A 19,212-nucleotide genomic window follows, 5' to 3' on the forward strand; every position below is an offset into this window, starting at 1 on the left:
AGCGGCGTGAGGGGGAACATGCAGGCACTGTGGGGGCCGTTGGATGAACAGCACTAACACGCCTCGAAGCTAACGAAAAAAGCTACTGTTGGGCAGATTATTTTAAAGTCTACATGTGTCGATATTAAAAGAGACTAATTAGACACTGACTTGAAGCGATTCTAAGATGTGTTGATATATACTTAACAAGAGCTTTCACTTTTAGGACCATTGGATACAAAAAACTTTTTTATTGAAAGGCTGAAATTGGTTTGACAGTTAATTTGCTCAAAAGTAACAGTTAGGCAACAGACCAAAAAACACTGAAAGCATTATCTTAATAGTTATGAAATATCTATGAATGACTTTTACCAAGGCATGTGCCTTGAATCGTCATGTAAGGCATGAGGCAAGTGACTAAACAAAAGGTATCTCATTTCAGTGAAGTTCTACAACTAATACAGAAAAACAACATAGTGCAAGAAAATAAACGATTTTAGACTGCTAGTCGGTGGATGCATATCTGAATAAATAGCATGTTCTTGAATACATTCAAAGTCTCAAATGTAACTACATCTTTGAATAATATTCCTGTAAATTCCTCTGTTTTTTGGTCCCTTTTGTGTTCACTATTGAATGGTGGAAAGTGACAAGATACTTTGTATACAAGTTTTGTAAACAACTACAAAAACTAAGACATCTTACAGTCCTCTTTGGCCTTCCCCTTGCCCTTTCCCTTTGCTTTCTGGCTGTTTTTAGACTCTATCTTTGGGGGACATGGGTCTGTTTGCCTGCTAACCTGACCCTCTGCACTCCCAACGCCAAGCAGCACATCTTTGACGACTTCATGTCCTCCAGCTATGGATGAACCCAAAGCCTCTCTTCCCATCTGAAACTCTACGTCTCCTGAACCACCAAGCTGCTCCACTCCCTCCTCCACTAAAGTGTGGCTCTGCTCCTGCACTCCTCCCACATCCTCCGCTACGCTTCGCAGCAGCTGGTCAATCTCCACCTCTGCTGTTTGGGACTCATTTTGTTCTCCTGTTGTGGTTTGAGGTTCTTGAGATGAAGTGGAATCTTTGTGACCTAATGGACCCCCTGCAATGCCTTCAGCCTTCTCTGTCTGTTTGGGGGTCTCCAGGGGTTCCCCTTCAGGACGCAGCTCCGACCCCTTCTGGACGCTCATCTGGAAGGCCTCGCATTGGCCAAGCTCAGAGACATCACTGTTTGCATCTTGTGGCATAAGCCTTGTCACTTTCTCAGGTGTCTTGTTTGTTGGTGTCAAAGTAACGGATAACGAAGCCTCTAAATCCATTTCGTCAAAGTCAAATGAATGTCCTTCATCATTTTCATCCTCATCATTAAGATAATCACTGTCCAGTCGAATTACTTGGTGTGATTCTGTTTCCAGCTCTTTATTCTCCTGGTCTTCAACCGGATTTGAAGGCGTCTCAAGCTCCTGAACATGGCTCTGGTCAGGTTCAGGTTCTGGCTCCTCTGTGATTGCTGATGCTCTATCATTGTGTTTCTCATCCTGAACTGAATGAACCTCAGCTAATTCCTCTGACTGGTTCTTCAGTTCCTCGATTTGACTCACTTCATTCTCCTGGCCTTCCATAGGAAATGAAGGCGTATCTAATTTCGGAACATGGCCAGAATCATGTTCTAGCTCCTCTGAGATGTCCAATCCTAAATCATGTTGTTTCTGATCAGGAGAGGAAATCCTCTTTGCAACTCCATCTGTGATCTCAATTAATCTTTCTGCTTCACTAGAAATGACGACGGCAAGATTTGTCCCTTCTACATTATCCTCAAACACTGATGAATTCAAAACGGTTCCTTCTTTCGGAAGATTAGATATATCATTGGTAATCTCAGTGAAGGTTTCCTCTGCTAACACACTGTCGGATATTCCTTCAGAGTTGTCAGTTTGGACTAAAGTTCCCTCTACTTTAAGCATGTTTTCCAACTCATCAATTTCTGGCTCATCACAATGAGCCACAGCCCCGAGTAGACGACAAGAAGGGGAGGTTTGTTCCTCTTCCATCCCTGCCTTCTGCTCTCCTGAGTCCTCTATCTGAAAAGTATCTCCGAGAGGTGTCTCACACTTGACATGCACATCCCCCCCATCGTTACCTAAAGTGACCTGATCTGTGGATAGAGTTGTCTCCAATGGCTCCTGAGGGCTGGATGTGCTCTCCAGACACACTGGAAGGGAGCTGGTGTTGGACTGTTCCACCTCATCCTCACGTGGGGATTCATTTGCTGCATGTAATGAATCAATGGCTACATTAAACCTGGTTGATTCAGTTTTCTTACCATAGTTGTTCATATCTGGGGCTGCAAAGCTCTCTATAGGGTTGGGAGTTGTATGATGTGAGATAAACTCATTTACGGGACCAGTTTCATCTGTTGCTGCAGTAGCAGCAACCTCTGGCTTGAATTGTGAGGCAACTGCCTTTTCTGGGAGCACACTCTCCTGACTAGGACTAGCTAAACAGGGTGGGTGAACAGTGTCAGGATCGGACACGTCCAGATTGGACTCTGCGTTGGAAACAGAGCTTCTCACCTGAGCAACCACAATCCCAGGTTCCAAAACACTATCTGTATCTTGGTTCTCCTGTGGTGGATCCATTTGAGATCCTTTAAGGACTTGGAGAGGGCTGGAACTGAGAATCTCAGATCCATCATCTTTTCTACTCAACTTTTTTTTGTTGTTTTCTTTCTCATTCTCTGGTGTGGTTCCTTCATTTACATCCTCCTCACTTTGCTTCTTCTCCTCCTCCTGAAGTCCTGCTTTCTTCTTTTTGCCTTTCCTCTTCTTTTTCTTCTTCTTGCCTCCGGCTCCCTTGGTCTGCAGTTTGTTGGACAGTTCCTCATTCTCTAATTCCTCATTCTCAATGTCCTCAATGTTCCCAGGCTCAGATTGAGACATGGCGACTGTTCCGACCGGGCATGACTCATCAGGAGACATGGCGATTGGTCTGACCGGGCATGACTCATCAGGAGACATGGCGATTGGTCCGATGGTGGATGACTCATCAGGGGACGCGGTGATTGGTCCGATGGTGGATGACTCATCAGGGGGCATGCTGATTGGTCCTATTGTGGATGACTCGTCAGGGGACATGCTGATTGGTCCGATGGTGGATGACTCAACAGGGGACGCGGTGATTGGTCCGACTGGGCATGACTCATCAGGGGACATGGCGATTGGTCCGACGGACTCTTTGATGTGGTTCACTTCATTTCCATCTTTCTGTGGTGATTGGCCCTCTTTGCTCCTTTGCGATTGGATATTATCCCTGGTAGTTGCTTGGTCTTCATGCAAATCCTTACTGGGAGTTTCTAAAATGGCCCTCATGACCTCAGCCACAATGGTTTCAGAAAGATTGGTTATCATTTGGTTGTTTTCCATGCCTTCTGTACTTGTCTGGAGCAAAGCCTCTTCCACTGTGTCTGCCCCACTCACAGCCAGCTCAGCACCCTGCGCTGATATGACCCCATTCAACTCTGCGCTGCAATCCTCTTTATTAACGATGTTTGTGATTAAATCTAAACGATGGCTCAATGCACCTTCTTCAACCATCTCCTCCTGTTCTGTTATGACCCCCTTCATCTCTGTAGCACTAGTTTGTATATTTCTGATTACACTGGCACTTTCTAAATCTAACTCTGGGCAAGGGGCACTTTCTCCTGGACGGTCCTCCACTTTGGGCCAGCACGTGGAGTCGGGGTCTCTAGAAGTCTCTGTGGAGGAAACACTAGCAAGACTAGGGGCTTCAGCAGAGGTCAAACAGCGGTCTCCTGCTTCCTCAAGTTTTTGTCGATCTTGCGGTTCTTCTGAATCCACCTCTTCATCTTGTTTAGTCCTCAACTCAGACTCCAGTGCGCTGCCTGGGAGATTGTGAAGAGCATATGGTGATGCAACACCAAATCATGTTGAGTCAGAATAAATAATGTTTATGCCTCGGCCAGCATCAAGTGCAGAATTCAAGGGAGAACAGAGCAGTCGGATTTCAGCAACAGAGAAAAAAAAAGGAGGCAAAGTGAAGAGGGAGAGTAGCACACCAAAAAAGACAGAAGAAAGGACAATAGGAAATAAGATCACCCAAATCAAGCCCTTGATTCCCGATGCTGTCACAAGGTGGAGAAGAATCTCATGTTTCACATGATGAAGACTATAAGCTGTTTGTTGTGTTTTATGTCTGATCATCTGTTTGAGGATTTCAAAGAAGGAAATAGAAAGAGGAACAGCTGAAACAAAGGCCAAGTCAAAGCCCAGAAAGGGTAGAAAGATGTAAGGACTAGGCTACTTCACAAAGCTATTCATCATGAGTATTAGTTAACAAAACCAACATTGAGCTGATATATAAGCCAGGAGCTTTCTTCAAACACAAGAGAATCTTTTGACATTAAAAGCGATGAAAAAAGTGTTTGTTTAAAAGTGTTTATATTTGAAAGCATTTTGAACACCATAACGATGCACTATACCCAGTTACCTAAGTGTGTTGAACAATAGCCTGAATGTGAGTTAAATGTGGGTCAAAAGCAGTGAAATGGTGTTTATTGGTTACCTATACAAGTAGCATAAGCCTCATGCTCAATTTGAGAAATGAAGATTCCAAGCCAAGATGTCAAGCACAAATCAGCACCATATCAAACTTTAAAGATGCATTTACTCTGAGTCACTATGAAGGGCTCCTTCCAAAATGAATATATCCATTGCTAAAATGTGCTCAGGGGCCAAAAATTATGTTATTTATCTATCTATTTGGGTTGGCTTATTGATAAAAACAAGGGTTGGAGTGAGCTCCACTCTCAGAATTCTCCTCTCTGCTGGTCGCGTGAAGACTACTTTGAAGCAGATTTGGAAGTGGTCCTTCATTGTGTTTGCAGAGCAGGCTCCACATCAGGCGGCTGCGTGGAGCACTGTGGGTCGGTGCTCACCTAGCATGCTGCTGTTGCCCTCTGTGGGGGAGGCCATGTGGTCTGGACCCAGTGGGGACCCGGGTTCCGATGATCCATCGGTTCCTGGCTCAACAATACCCCCGTTGATGTTCAGATCCGGTCCCAGAACGATGCCATGTTTCTGGACACAGACGCACACATCTTTATTATTTGTTCATGGCTCTGCAACAATGTCCAGGGTAGCACCTTTAATCAAAACCGTTTAAGGTTAGTTTGGACTTTTAAAGTAAGTCCTTGTAAACAACATACAGCAGCTTTTGTCTCACACACAGACACACACAGACACAGACACAGACACACACACACACACGGTTCAAGTACCTTGAGAATGTCTTTCAGCTGAACCACCTCATCTCTCAACTCATCACGTTCCACTCGGATCGCGTCCGTATATGTTTTCTGTCGCTCTAAGGCCTGAATTAATTCCCCACCACCACGGTACAGACAGAGCAGAGGAGCAAGGGAAAGGCCAGGAACCAGGAAGGAAGAGAAGATTAAGCACATGGAAGTAAAGTTATCTAGCAGAGCGTGTTTTGTGACAAGGCAAAACGAAAAAAAGAAAAGATGAATGTTGAGAGAGACAGTTTGCTGTTCCTCTCGGCCGTACCCCAATCTTTTTATCCTTCCACTCAACAGTTTCCTGGAGGTCCGATATTTCTCGGATGAAACCATCCTGCTTCAAGCGCAGCTGGCGGATATCCTGGACGGCAGAGGAGGAGAACAGGAGGAGCAGGGAGGGAGGTAGAGAGAGAGAGAGGAGTAGGGAGGAGAGCGAGAGAGAGAAATAAGAGAAGCAGGGAGGAGAGAGGTTCAACAGTGAAGAAGAGGAGCAGAGTGGATCAAAATGGAATGAGGCAGAACACAGTGAACTGGATTTGAACAAAAGAGACCAGAATGACCTGAGCAGGACATAGGAGAACAAGATGAACAGCGTGGAGCAAAACGGAACAATCAGCAGAGAGTAGAACTGAATGTACAGACCAGAGAGAACAGAACTGAAGAAGAAGAAGGCAGAGGAAGGCTAGCTGTCCTGGTAGTCCCCCCCCCTCCCCCGACGTTGAGATATATCGAAACACCTCTTGGGCCAGGAGAAGTTGATCTCCACGGTACTCACGTTGAGCAGCTCCTCGCTCTGCTTCAGGGTCTCCTTCACCTCGTTGAACTGGAACTGCAGGATGCTGTGTGCGTGCTTCTCCCGCTCGTGGTCCTGGGGAGGGGCCACAGCACAGGGTCAACACGGCGACCACCAACCAGCCAATCAGGCCTTTCCATGCCCGCGGAACACAGCGCGCTGACTTTATGTTTATCTTTATACGCCACTATTAGTATTTTACTTTATTACCAACCAACCAAGAAAGTCTGCTTCTATGCTCAAGAGTAAAGAGTTTGAGAGATATATCAGACTGACCTTATACCATACTTAATTTTATATCTTTACATTGTTGATACTTTATTTCTATACTGTACTATTTATCCTCTAGAATTGATACTTTATACTACTCTTGATACCTTTCACCAAACAAGAAGCAGTTTGAGGGAAACATCTCTATGATTAATACTTTTGATTCTGTATACTCACTTCCACCAACTGAAAACAGAGCACAAAACACTTAGTGCACTATGAGGGCCACTTCAGAGTCCTCCTAACATGTAAGGTGGCTGGGACGGTACGTTGGCCTTCGTACTCTAATCTCCTAACGTGTGAGGTGGGTGGTCTGTACCTTGTTCTTCTCCTCCTACTCTAATCTCCTAAAGTGTGAGGTGGGTGGTCCGTACCTTGTTCTTCTCCTCCTACTCTAATCTCCTAACGTGTGAGGTGGGTGGTCCGTACCTTGTTCTTCTCCTCCTACTCTAATCTCCTAACGTGTGAGGTGGGTGGTCCGTACCATGTTCTTCTCCTCCTCCTCTAATCTCCTAACGTGTGAGGTGGGTGGTCCGTACCATGTTCTTCTCCTCCTACTCTAATCTCCTAACGTGTGAGGTCGGTGGTCCGTACCTTGTTCTTCTCCTCCTACTCTAATCTCCTAACGTGTGAGGTGGGTGGTCCGTACCTTGTCCTTCTCCTCCTACTCTAATCTCCTAACGTGTGAGGTGGGTGGTCCGTACCATGTTCTTCTCCTCCTACTCTAATCTCCTAACGTGTGAGGTGGGTCCGTACCTTGTTCTTCTCCTCCTACTCTAATCTCCTAACGTGTGAGGTGGGTGGTCCGTACCTTGTTCTTCTCCTCCTCCTCTAATCTCCTAACGTGTGAGGTGGGTGGTCCGTACCTTGTTCTTCTCCTCCTACTCTAATCTCCTAACGTGTGAGGTGGGTGGTCCGTACCTTGTTCTTCTCCTCCTACTCTAATCTCCTAACGTGTGAGGTGGGTGGTCCGTACCTTGTTCTTCTCCTCCTACTCTAATCTCCTAACGTGTGAGGTGGGTGGTCCGTACCTTGTTCTTCTCCTCGTACTCGCGGCGCGCCTCGGCCAGCAGCTCCTCCAGCTCGGTGAGCGAGTCCTTCAGCGTGTCCACCTGGTACAGCAGGTTGCTCTTCTCGTTGTCCAGCTGGGCGTTGGACACCATGGCCTTGCGGTACTTCTCACCCACCTCCACCAAGGCGTCCTGCACAAGGGAAGAGGCCCTTTAGCATAACGTGACATCAGACTCCTCCCCATACACGCAGGTCGGCGGGTGTATTCAGGACGTCCTGCCCATGGATGTATCAACACACGGCTAAGACAAGACAAGGATCAGAAGCATATAAACATGTCCTACACAGGTTAAATAAAGGGGCCACAATGCTTGAGACTAAAGGAATGTCAAGCGTGTTAGGGAAGTGGAAATACAGCAAAGTTATGCAGTTGGAGTAGACTCATGAGAGTGTTGTTTAGACCAGTCTCTTCTTTTGATTCGTGATGGACTGGCTCATTGGTCACTTTTGTCCACTAACTGCCTTTTTCCACCGACAGTACCAGCTCTACTCACCACGACGTAGCGTGGCACAACTTGGTTTGGTTCCAGGAACGTGGTGTTTCCATTTAGAATAAAGAACCTCTTCAACGTGGGCGGGTCGTCATAGTACGCATGTGTGATACTGCAGTGACGTACTTATCCAGGCGACACAAAGGCTGAACGCTTATGCTAGTATTTATAGATGACGGGTGTCAAGCTCAGACGTTGCGCTCATCATGACTCGTCCAGTGGCGTCACTCTCTGGCCAATCAGTGGCCAGCAGGCTGTTTACGTCACACAAAAGTATCAGATCAGCTCTCTTGGAACCTCAAAGAAGGTCGAACGAAAAAAGTACCAATTAGCAGGTACCACGTACCTCATTTTGGAACGCAAAAAAAGGCGGGTCAAGTCGAGGCGAGTTGGCCGTCGGTGGTAAAAGGCCATAAGGAGTAACAACCAACACAACACTCACACAAAACAGAGGCAATGCTTTCTACCCTATGCCTACCGTCTATGGTTAATACTCAGTGTGATGATTACTCTTAACGGTCTCCATAGTAATGTTGTTAATATTCTCACTATTGGTCACCAACATGCTCCCGGACCTTATACCTTAACTTCCTTGAGGTTCTGCATGTACTTTGATTCCACATCTTGAATCTGATCCTTCAGCTCATGGATCTCCTGATGTGAGGAGCAGCGAGCAGAGAGGAGCATGAGCAGAGAGGTGAGAGGAGAGGTGAGGGGGAGCTCAAACAGCATTCTAAAGTACCCGGTGACAGAAGTACAACCACAAAGGAAAGTAGCATAGAGCCAGAGAAAGAGTCAGAGAAGGAGAACAGGAGAATGTGGTATGGACCATTTGGCTGAACATTTTTTTCAATGACCGTAATCGTGATGATTACAGATTCAACACTTCAAATGTTGGACTCAAACATGTGGCAGCCATGACACATGTTCCCAAGCAACCGATTTACCACTCCCAGTAAGTACGGGAACATTTGCAGAACTTGCAGGTCTATACCTTGATCTCTCGTATGGACGTCTCGTTATCTACGGTGATGGCCGTCTCGCCACTTCCTCTCCGGGAGGAGGTGCCCCCCAACGCGGTGAGGGTCCCAGCGGTTAAGGCAGAGGCTGCCCGGGATCCCTGGGAACGACACACAGCATCAGATACACCCTACCCTTGAGTACGACCAATGTCTGTCTGCAATTGGGTTCCTATACACTCTGTTAGAAAAACTGATTTGTATATTTTTTTGTTTTTAACATTCAACTCACCTTCTCGATATAATCTCTGTCCTCCACCTGTTGAGACAGAACACAGAAACCATTAATAACTGTGTGTGTGTGTGTGTGTGTGTGTGTGTGTGTGTGTGTGTGTGTGTGTGTGTGTGTGTGTGTGTGTGTGTGTGTGTGTGTGTGTGTGTGTCAAAAAACTGGCTCACCACTCAATTGAACCAGTGTAGGATATGCAAATATCAGACTGTAATGAACTCTGTACTAAATAGACACCATCACCAAGCAACATGCTCAACTTGTGATGAAATACGTTCACCCATGCACACGCTAGCACACAACCTTATCATGCCACAACCACTTCTTTAATGAAGTGTCCTGCCCCAGCGCACAGGGCAGCTCAGAATCAAACCAACAACCATCCAGTTACCAGACAACCACCTTTAACTCCTACAGTCGCTCTGGAGGACTGTAGACGGTAGAATTAACATCAAAACATCTTCAGTCTCATAAAGATAAGACCAGCGTTGTACAATTACATTAAAAACACAAAATCGAACTCAACTATAGGCCTATTTGTTTGTTAGGTTTATTAGTCCATCAGAGATGAAGATAACATGCCAATATCCATGTTATGTGTGCTGTGATTTTTTATACCTTAGTGCACAAATGGAGCGAGAGACAGATAGACAGAGAGATAGATAGACGGATAGACCGATAGAGAGGTCCAGAAAGAACAAATCTAATCTGGGTTAAAAACTAAATTAACAGGCAAGATAATTGGTTAGTAGTTAGAACACGGCCATGCTATCCTGCTGGCTCACATCTGAGAAATCAGGGATAGTGACGTCATCCAGGTCCTTTGAGAGAACGCTGCTGCTCGCGCTCCGCAAGAAGCCGGCCACAGAGCTGTGGTTGTCCTGAAACAACCACCAGGGGGCGCCATTATAACAACAAAAAGCAGGCTACCGTCTAGGTCAGGATACCTACAGTTGGATTAACACTCCAACATACTTAAGGAAGAATGACCATGTGGTAGTCAACAGTGGAGAGCATCGATGGTATAGGACTGCCAAAATGTATAACCATGTTCATTGAATAGGGCAACAATTATTTTATCTGATTTATCAGATAAAAATAATACACAGTTAATTATCTGCTGCACGATCACTTCATTAATGGGCAGTTACAAGTGAGCCACTTTCGAAACATACATCTGAAAGCCGGAAGGTTGCCAAACTATTTCACTTGGAAACATCCTGTGATTCCTGGCCAACGACGGAGCAGGCAGACCTGTGTGTCCTCTCCCCTGAGCAGCAGGCTATTCTAACATGAAGCTAAAGCTTCAGTGCGGGGGCCAGTGGGTCTCTGGGGAGGGGGGCTCACCACTGGGCTGGCGCGGGCCGAGCTGGCCCGGGACGAGGCTCTGGAGTTGGACCCCCGGTAGCTGCTGTAGTCTGACGGCTGGAGGGGGGGGGGGGCACATACATACTGCATATACCGTGTGTACAGTGTGGGCACACACAACAATTCGGATGCATCAGCGTCCATCCATGGATGTCAAAAGGATTCCATTCAAAAGCAAACCGACTGTTTTGCCTGCATCGAAAAATGCTGGCCGAAATAATCTTTACTCTGAGGATCAAGGATCCGATCTGCCTCTGACCTCAAAGCCCCCATGCAGAGGTTGTGTGGCGACGTGAGTCACTGCATTGTGTAGTCTAGTCACTTTATACCTTGCACTATCGTCACAGGCTTTAAATGTAAACCCACACACAAGCACACTATGACCCACAGGACGAGTTCAGTGTTTGACATCAAGGGTTAGCTTTAACACACAGAAGACAGGACTGGATCCACCTGATGGTAAACTCATGCTCCACCAGGGAGAGGGGGGGGGTTTCTAAACACATGCGAGGCCGGTTCTTCCTGAGGGAAGCCTTACTCGAGAGCTGGAGCCAATGACCCGCCGGGAAGCACTGCCCAGGCCGTCCTCATACAGCGAGCTCTGATACACACACACACACACACAGAGACAGCATGATTTTCCAAGGCTGGCGTCCTCTAAGCGACCACATGTGTTCCAACTCTAGAAATGTCTTCAGTTGTGTTGACCTGCTGAACCCTAGACACATGTGCTCTGCCCTCACTACATAATAGGTGACCCCACAGTGTCTCCAAAGAGTCTAGCATCTTCCTCTAAAAGGTGCCGGTGACAAAAACAGATACACGGTGGAGCATGCGTGAACACCACAAGTGAGAGTTGAGGTGAGAGGGGGGGTCAAAGTTCATGAAGGGGAACCAACCCTACGATGCCGCTTGTAGGAGATCTGGCTGAGGAGCCCAGAGTAGGACTGGAACCAACCGGGAGGACAGAAGGTTATAGGTACAGCATCCCACTGGACTGTGTGAGTGTGTTTATGTATGTATGTATGTATGTATGTATGTATGTATGTATGTATGTATGTATGTATGTATGTATGTATGTATGTATGTATGTATGTATGTATGTATGTATGTATGCATGTATGTATGTATGTATGTGTGTACGTGTGTATGTATGTGTGTATGTATGTGTGTACGTGTGTATATGTATGTATGTGTACATTTCCTCTAGTATTGTTCAATTGGCGATACTTCAGCAGGGTGACAAGCTTTCTCTGATTGAATAAAAATAAATGTAATGATAAAATAATTAAATATATTTAGAATGACGCATTCTACATTTGCAGCAAATAAACTCCTCACACAGGCGCCTAAATAAATACCTGTTTATTTAGGCGTTAAGTTACTGCTGCAAAGGCTAGCAGTAATTTCCAGCACTGCTCAAAATCTCAGGCGCATCAATCATCGACCATGAACTTGTCCAATACGGCTTCATGTAAATCCAAGTATATTGTGTTGCTTCTTGACTGTCTAACAGACTGCCTCCGCACTCTTACATCGGTAAATAAATTTAAGTTAATTTGGATGGAATTCATTGTAGAGAGCTAAACGACAGTAACACTGATACTGTAGCAGCACTGATGTCCAATGTCTCCGCCGGTTAACAGACCTGGTAGCCATTGTACAGAGAGGCTGGCTGTCTGGAGAGAGAGGAGCTGTACAGCTCAGAGGAGGCATAGGGGGCCTATGGAAGAGAAGGAGGAAACCATGATTACAAAGATGGAGACATGGGAACCGAGGAGAAGGAGACTCATTCATATAGCTGACAGAATATGGGGACAGAGGGAGAGACAGTGGAGTATGGAGGGAGGAGGTGGATGGAGGATGAGGAGGGTAGACAGACGCAGGGAGAAGGAATGAATATAAGATCACAGAAAAAGGCAGATTGAGAGACAGACAGAGATAGAGTGAGAGATGGATCATCAAATAAAGGGTAAGAGGGAGTGAGAGAGAGCGAGAGACAGAGAGTGAGAGAATGATCATATAAAGAGTGAGAGAGTGCGAGAGGAAACAGGAAATGGTGCAAAACAATCTACAAAAACAATCAACGTCCAAACGCTGGCTAAGCCTTTGAGAGAGTTACTGTATCAAGGTTGTCCGAACGGAAACGACTGCAAGCCAACACAGAAACAAGCTTGCAAACCATTCATCAAACATATTTACATACAGCATGCTGGAGATCTATCCCTCACTGAGGCGGCCTCCTGTGTAACAATATGCACCATGGAAGAACACGCAACACACCGATTAATCACACAAAGTTACTTCACACACATGTATGCCATTAAAAACATAAACAAACACTGCATCCACAATGGCCGTGTCCCGATGTCTCTAGTGCTAGTAAGTTCAGTTCTGGAACGGCTATCTGTCATTATGGCCAAGAAGTGACAAGTCGACAACGGCAGTGACAAAGCAGAGGCGTACGGCCGTCTGTGAGCTCTGGAGAGGAATGCCCCCCCCGCTGGGCCTGCTTCACAGCCAGGAGCACGGAACCGCTCCACACAGGAACGTTTAGGAATTCTGAAGCAGGTATGTATTATTTCCAAAACAAATTGCCGGCCATGTGTCTTTTTTTGTCCAAGTCTGTCCGTTTTTTCGTCCCAGTCTGTGCCCGTTATTAGGTCAGTGGTTGCTACATGCGGACGGACGGACGGGCAGACAGACGGACGGTGAGACAGACAGACGAGGGGACAACAGGAGTCAACGTTAGCGGCTTGGTAGCACCCACCGTCTGCAGGTCTAGTCGGGACCCCCGTGAGAGCCGGCTGTCCTCACTCAATCGGGAGCTCTGATGGAATATAAGGTGACGACACAACATAGACTCATTCATCTGGATCAGAAGGGGCTGAGATCTCAGTAAGAGAATGCATGAAGACACATGAACCAGCACCCAGGGGGCATGCGGCACCCACCGTAAGGTCAAGCCTGGAAGAGCGAGAGGTTCTGCTCTCGTCGCTGAGCTTGGAGCTCTAAGAAGCCATGAGACAGAAACACCATGAGTCGGCTAGCAGACATATAGCCTTCCTTCACAAGCTAGCCCCCGACTGCAGCAACATGCCCTCTCTCTCTAGCAGACCTGGGAGGCCACTCCAGGAATAATTGGGTCACATGGAAACCCCAGATATGACCATAGTCCGCTCCCCGACACACGGATAACTTTAGCTTAGATAACAGCAGCGCGCTTTCAACAGCTCCTTGAAACAGTGGGAGGCTTTCACTGTGATAGAGGTGATGAGGTAAGTATTATTGCTATGAAATCTTGCATTACATTTAACAGCTAAACACTAAATGCATCCATATGACATGTAATCTAGCAACAACTAAAAAAGGATAATTAGGGGATTGAACAATAAGATAATCCTTTTTTTGAACTTGAATAAAACATCATCTTCCATTGACTTGCAACTAAGAACTCCATATATATGTCATTATCATTACTAATCTCTAATCCAAAGCCAAATCCCAGTCTTTTGTATTGTTGGGCATACAGGGTGCAGATGTATTCAAAGGTCCACCCACCCGGCTGGATATCACACTGTAACCGTCATCACAGCCGTTGTCCTAAAGGTAGAGGACAGGGTACGTGAAGGACAATCAGAAGATGGCGAATGAGGAGCAGGAGAACATCATGAGAAACACACTGTGACTCTAGAAACAGGGTGTCTGAGATCGGTGCACATCTGTGACATGCTTTAGAGCGACATTTCCAACATACATCTCTGTCTTTGTGCTTGTGCTTCTTCTTTTTCTTTGACTTCTTGTGCGAGTGCAAGGAGGAGCTCTGGAAGATGGAAGGACGAGGACAGAGGAAGAGAGGACAGACGACAGAGGACGAGGACAGAGAAAGAGAGGAACCAATGAACGGGATGGGATTGGTTGGAGTGGCATGGTGGATTGAGGAGAGGCTCTGCTAGGGGAGAAAAAAGCTTCCAGCCTGCATAGGCTGCTGTTGAATCTAGCAGTGTGTTAATAAGTAATGGGTTTCATGCTAGCCCGGCCACATTCGTTAATGTGTCGCTTCCTTCACTCAGATCACCAAGCAAACTCAAAGACAACACACAGGCCTCCTGCACATCACATGCCCTATTTGTTTTATTCTTCATTCGTGTTTTTAGGGTGCTGTCCTTTGCTCTCTCTCTCTCTTGAAAAAGGTATTAGATTAAATGCAGTTCTTCCTTGTTTAATCCTAAATCACATGCATTAACCATGTTTGGTTTTGAGCTGGGAGGTAAAGTAGTCTGGACTGCATGAACGTTAAAAGCCTTGATTCAGGGTCCAATCAGAGATAAGGCCAAGGTAACGAGACAGGGTCAACCAGGAACATTTAGAATTATTTAGATAGGACCTGGAAAATATTACCTCAACATTAACACCAAAACAACCAGATCCACATCCTTCTAAAATGTAGCCGTCTTTCCAAGCGCCAAAAGCATACAAAATGATACATGAATTTACACAGTTTTTTCCAAAACGTTTTTTCCTCCACTTGACAATGTACTGGACTATTAGTTAGATTAGAAGGCACCCGCATACGACTTGTTATGTGCAATCCACAACATAACCACCAAAGAGGGGCAGGCTGACGAGACGACCTCCTCAGGGACCATGCAGGAGGATCTTGAATAACGTTGGAGCGCATAGAGGATTCGGACAGGCACAACACTGGGAACTCGCGGCAGATCCCATCAAACATTGCCAGCCTTACATTCACCATTCAACGTTTGCTACGGTTTATATGTCCACAAGGCGCCCTAAGGGCTGCACTTTAAAAAATACAACTCCTCCCTGGAAGATGGTTTTAAAAGACTGAGTTTTCAGACCCAAAACCTCCAGCGTGGTGTGGAAGAGGCCAAAGACAAAGACGCACAAACACTTTGCCCACAAAGCTTTAAAATGACCTATCCGACTGGAGTCGGATAGGTCATTTTTCAGACTTCTTTCGTGAGGCGTCTGCATAAAACCGGAGGTTGGGGCGGTATATAGCTTCTCCAAAAGTGGGGGGGGTTGTTGTGGTGGCTAGGATAGTGCCCTGCATTGATATTTACTTAAAGATAAAAAAAGAGCTCCATCAGTCCTAGAGGAACATGCTTCCACAAGCAATGCCCACAACCTCTGGGCAGCGCTGGGTGTTCGGTCAGCGGGGTGAGAGAGGATCTCGGGGTGACGGGTCAACAATTGTTGATCCCACACCGCCTAACTCCTCCCCCGCACACTCCAATGGCGTCCACCACAGACGAGAGAACCATGAGAGCATCAGGATAACCATAACGTCTTCAGCGCCTTTGTGTTGAGTAAATGGACGTGTGGACGTTGAGGGTGCGTCTGTTTTACTCCACTGAGTAGACTGAAGGAAATGTGGTGTGTAGGGTGAGGGTGTGTTTTTTTTACTCCACTGGGTAGACTGAAGGAAGTGTGGTGTGGAGGGTGAGGGTGCGTTTGTTTTACTCCACTGACCCTGACGCTGCTCAGGCTCCCCACGGACATCCGTTCATCTTCATCTGAAAGCTGGGAGAGGGGGAGGGAGAGGGAGAGGGAGAGGGGAGAGAGACGGGGAGAGAGAAGGATGGTTAGGACTCAAACCTGAAAGCAAGGTAACATACGGAGTAAATAACTCCCTCGCAGTAGCAAGCACCCATGTTGCCCTGTTATACAAAAGTTACATCATAACACATAATTATTAGGAATATATTATAAGAACCATATTTCAATTTCTTCTCGAGTTCTTCTCACGTTTTCGGTGTCCAAGCGCAGCCCTTACAATTGTTTAAAATGGATATATTCCATTATGCAAACTATTGCTATGAACTATTTTTGCAGATTTTAAAATAAGGATTTAAGCTTTGTGAAGGACCAACAGCAAACACAATTAATCCACACTTCGTCCCTCTTAATGTGTCCTGTTATCTCAGTAAAATTAATTCAATAATTAATTCAAATCAACTCATGAAGGCCAACCTTACAGTGCTCAGGCACACCCTGTAGCCTCACACCACTGTGCGCTCACCATGAGATGGAGAGGGGAGGGAGAGAGAGAGACACAGAGAGTGGGAGAGAGACAGCGAGAGCAACAGTGCATGAGCGAGAGAGAGAGAGAGAGCAAGAGCTACAAACCGTGGTGGTCCGTGACGGGCGTGAGTAGCGCTCACTGTCCTCCTGGAGGGTAGAAGAAGAGCAACAGGATGAAGAAGGGAGGCAAGAGAGATGAAAGATCAAAGGTCAAGCAGGAAGGTGAACCACTGAGTCTGGGAGGATGCAAATGGCTGATTGATGCTCAGGGGGGCTGGCGCCATTCCTCAGCCTACAGCATCCAAAAGTGGGTCAGCGATTCTATTTTATTCAGCAATGCTATTGTGATATCTTCAAAGACACACGGTATACAGCAGTTCCTCAAACAAACAAACAAACATGCAGCACATCCCCGGTGAGTGCACCAGTCGAACCCGAACAGACACGCAGCAGACTCAATTTAATTTCAGATGTCAGAGGGCTAGTAAGCATGGTAAACTCAGGGGCGAAATGTACACCTGGCGGTGGGTATGAAATTGATGTAGAAATTCTTTGTCTCCACAGCCAGAGTGGAGTCCAGACTCTTATCTAAGCAGCTATTTCAGTTCTACTGGAGTGATGTCTGGCATCCATCAACACTTACAACTCAGGTATTTCAGTCTTAGCTTTCAAACAACACTTGATTAGTCAGGTCACAAAAGGTTAAATCAGAAATCCCAAGCTTACTTATTATGACGTTAGTAACAAGATGACCATACCCATTCACTATGAGTTAATTCAGCACACGACAGATAAAACCAGGGACACAAATCCATGCAGGCAAACCAAACAGGGCAAAAGGTTGTGGAAATGAAAAGGACGTCCTCAAACAGACACTTTAATAAGTGGCTTATCGCTAGCGCTTTTGAACTTTTATTATAGGCCACAAGCCTCTAACGGTTCCAAATACCTAGGCTCCAAACATAAAAAATGGCCTCAGAAAAAACAAACATCATGCCTGTAGTCATCGTGCTACCGGAGGTTCCATGCCGGGGAAACTACTGTACCATCCATTGTTCAATGTTTCCCCACTTGGTGTCCCCTCTGTCTTCTGATTTGGTATCCAGCCCATAATATTTCTGAATCAGGCAAACAGAACAACATCAATACTATAGAGCATAAGGATAAAACAGATAAAGGATCTGCACCCTGGCCTCAACGCCGTGAGTTGTTCTTTAAGTGTCACTGATTGGATAAAGCATCTGCTGGCGCTGAATGAAGAAGTGGTAAGGCTGAGATGTGGTATGGCAGAGATGTTTCAACTCCTTCCAGACTGCTCCACACTGGAGAGAGATGCCTTCATCTGCTCCTTTAGTCCAGTGTATGTCAACGCACTAAATGACGTGTTTGAACATTTGTGTCAATTTAACACGTTTTTATGCCTGCTCTTAACCCATGTTTGACCATGAATAGACAGGAGATGAAAGGAGGATTGGGGAGGATGGAAGAGGAGAGGTAGGAGGAGGAGGAGGAGATGACCTACCTTCTGGACCTGAAAGATCTACACACCAACACAGGAGAGGAAGAGGAGAGAGGCCAGGATGGGATGGATCAACCAAACAGAGACAGAGGGAAAGAACAAAGACAGACCCTTCATGTAAACAGCTGAAAACAGTGGAATGTGAAAAGCAGCAAGACAAGGTGACAGTAGAAGATCATGTGAATACTCAAACAGACAAACTGAGAGGAGCAGGAACAGTAAAGGTTTCGGAAAGCACCGTGGGCCCTATAGGAGCCAGTGGAAGCACCTTGGGCACTATAGGAGCCAGTGGAAGCACCTTGGGCCCCCTAGGAGCCAGTGGAAGCACCTTGGGCCCCCTAGGAGCCAGTGAGGGCACCTTGGACCCTATAGGAGCCAGTGGAAGCACCATGGGCCCCATAGGAGCCAGTGAAGGCACCTTGGGCCCCCTAGGAGCCAGTGGAAGCACCTTGGGCCCTATAGGAGCCAGTGAAAGCACCTTGGGCCCCCTAGGAGCCAGTGAAAGCACCATGGGCCCCATAGGAGCCAGTGAAAGCACCTTGGGCCCCATTGGAGCCAGTGAAAGCAACTTGGGCCCCATTGGAGCCAGTGAAAGCACAGTGGGCCCTATAGGAGCCAGTGAAGGCACCTTGGGCCCTATAGGAGGTACCTGGGGTATAGTCCCGTCACGCTGGATAGGCGCGGTGGGCAGTCAATAAAAACGACCACTCTGGAAGACCGTTTACAAATAACCGTCACCCATTTATAAAATAAAAATAGCCAACATTTGACAGCACACGAGATTAGGGGCTTTCCCCACCCTTTAAGGGGTTAAACGCCAGGACACCTGAGTGCTACCTGAGGTCCGGACTCGGAGAGTAGCGGCGTTAGTTTCGGCTCAGTGGAGCGGAGACCTTAGCATCGTGGGTTGACGAGGTAACAAAGGTTGTTCAATGCCATGTCCCACTGTCAGGTTGGCGATGGTGGCTGCTTGCCAGCGGCAGCTGGTTTGTCACTTATTCCCGTTTCCATGATGACTAACCACCTGAGGACCCGTGAGAAGCAAACTCAGTTTGCGGGGATAATTTTCCTGTGCGTAAACAAATCCAAACCACACTGGTCACAGCAATGACTTC

At 46.6% G+C, this 19,212-nt stretch overlaps 1 protein-coding gene across 35 annotated transcripts in view; it reads right to left on the bottom strand.

Annotated features, from left to right (window-relative positions):
* The window catches only part of lrrfip1a (leucine rich repeat (in FLII) interacting protein 1a), a 39,750-nt gene that overhangs the window by 3,457 nt on the left and 17,081 nt on the right, over positions 1-19,212 (bottom strand). For 2 of the 35 annotated variants that reach the window (XM_060035507.1, XM_060035504.1), the window contains 19 exons: positions 16,027-16,077; positions 14,288-14,353; positions 14,092-14,133; positions 13,485-13,541; positions 13,301-13,360; positions 12,179-12,253; positions 11,430-11,477; positions 11,069-11,131; positions 10,510-10,587; positions 9,948-10,043; positions 9,166-9,192; positions 8,909-9,034; positions 8,497-8,568; positions 7,384-7,554; positions 6,065-6,157; positions 5,558-5,650; positions 5,272-5,364; positions 4,930-5,071; positions 216-3,876 (listed from right to left, as the gene is read on the bottom strand). In XM_060035507.1, coding sequence (XP_059891490.1) covers positions 671-3,876; positions 4,930-5,071; positions 5,272-5,364; positions 5,558-5,650; positions 6,065-6,157; positions 7,384-7,554; positions 8,497-8,568; positions 8,909-9,034; positions 9,166-9,192; positions 9,948-10,043; positions 10,510-10,587; positions 11,069-11,131; positions 11,430-11,477; positions 12,179-12,253; positions 13,301-13,360; positions 13,485-13,541; positions 14,092-14,133; positions 14,288-14,353; positions 16,027-16,077 — 4,659 coding nt within the window. In that variant the 3' untranslated portion in view covers positions 216-670. Of the gene's footprint in view, positions 1-215; positions 3,877-4,929; positions 5,072-5,271; positions 5,365-5,557; positions 5,651-6,064; positions 6,158-7,383; positions 7,555-8,496; positions 8,569-8,908; positions 9,035-9,165; positions 9,193-9,947; positions 10,044-10,509; positions 10,588-11,068; positions 11,132-11,429; positions 11,478-12,178; positions 12,254-13,300; positions 13,361-13,484; positions 13,542-14,091; positions 14,134-14,287; positions 14,354-16,026; positions 16,078-16,683; positions 16,726-17,624; positions 17,697-18,100; positions 18,119-19,212 lie in introns of those variants that run through there. The other 33 variants (XM_060035524.1, XM_060035522.1, XM_060035529.1 and 30 more) reach the window with 31 other exon arrangements.

This window comes from Gadus macrocephalus, chromosome 17 (genome assembly GCF_031168955.1).
Source record: "Gadus macrocephalus chromosome 17, ASM3116895v1".
Lineage (NCBI taxonomy): Eukaryota > Metazoa > Chordata > Actinopteri > Gadiformes > Gadidae > Gadus > Gadus macrocephalus.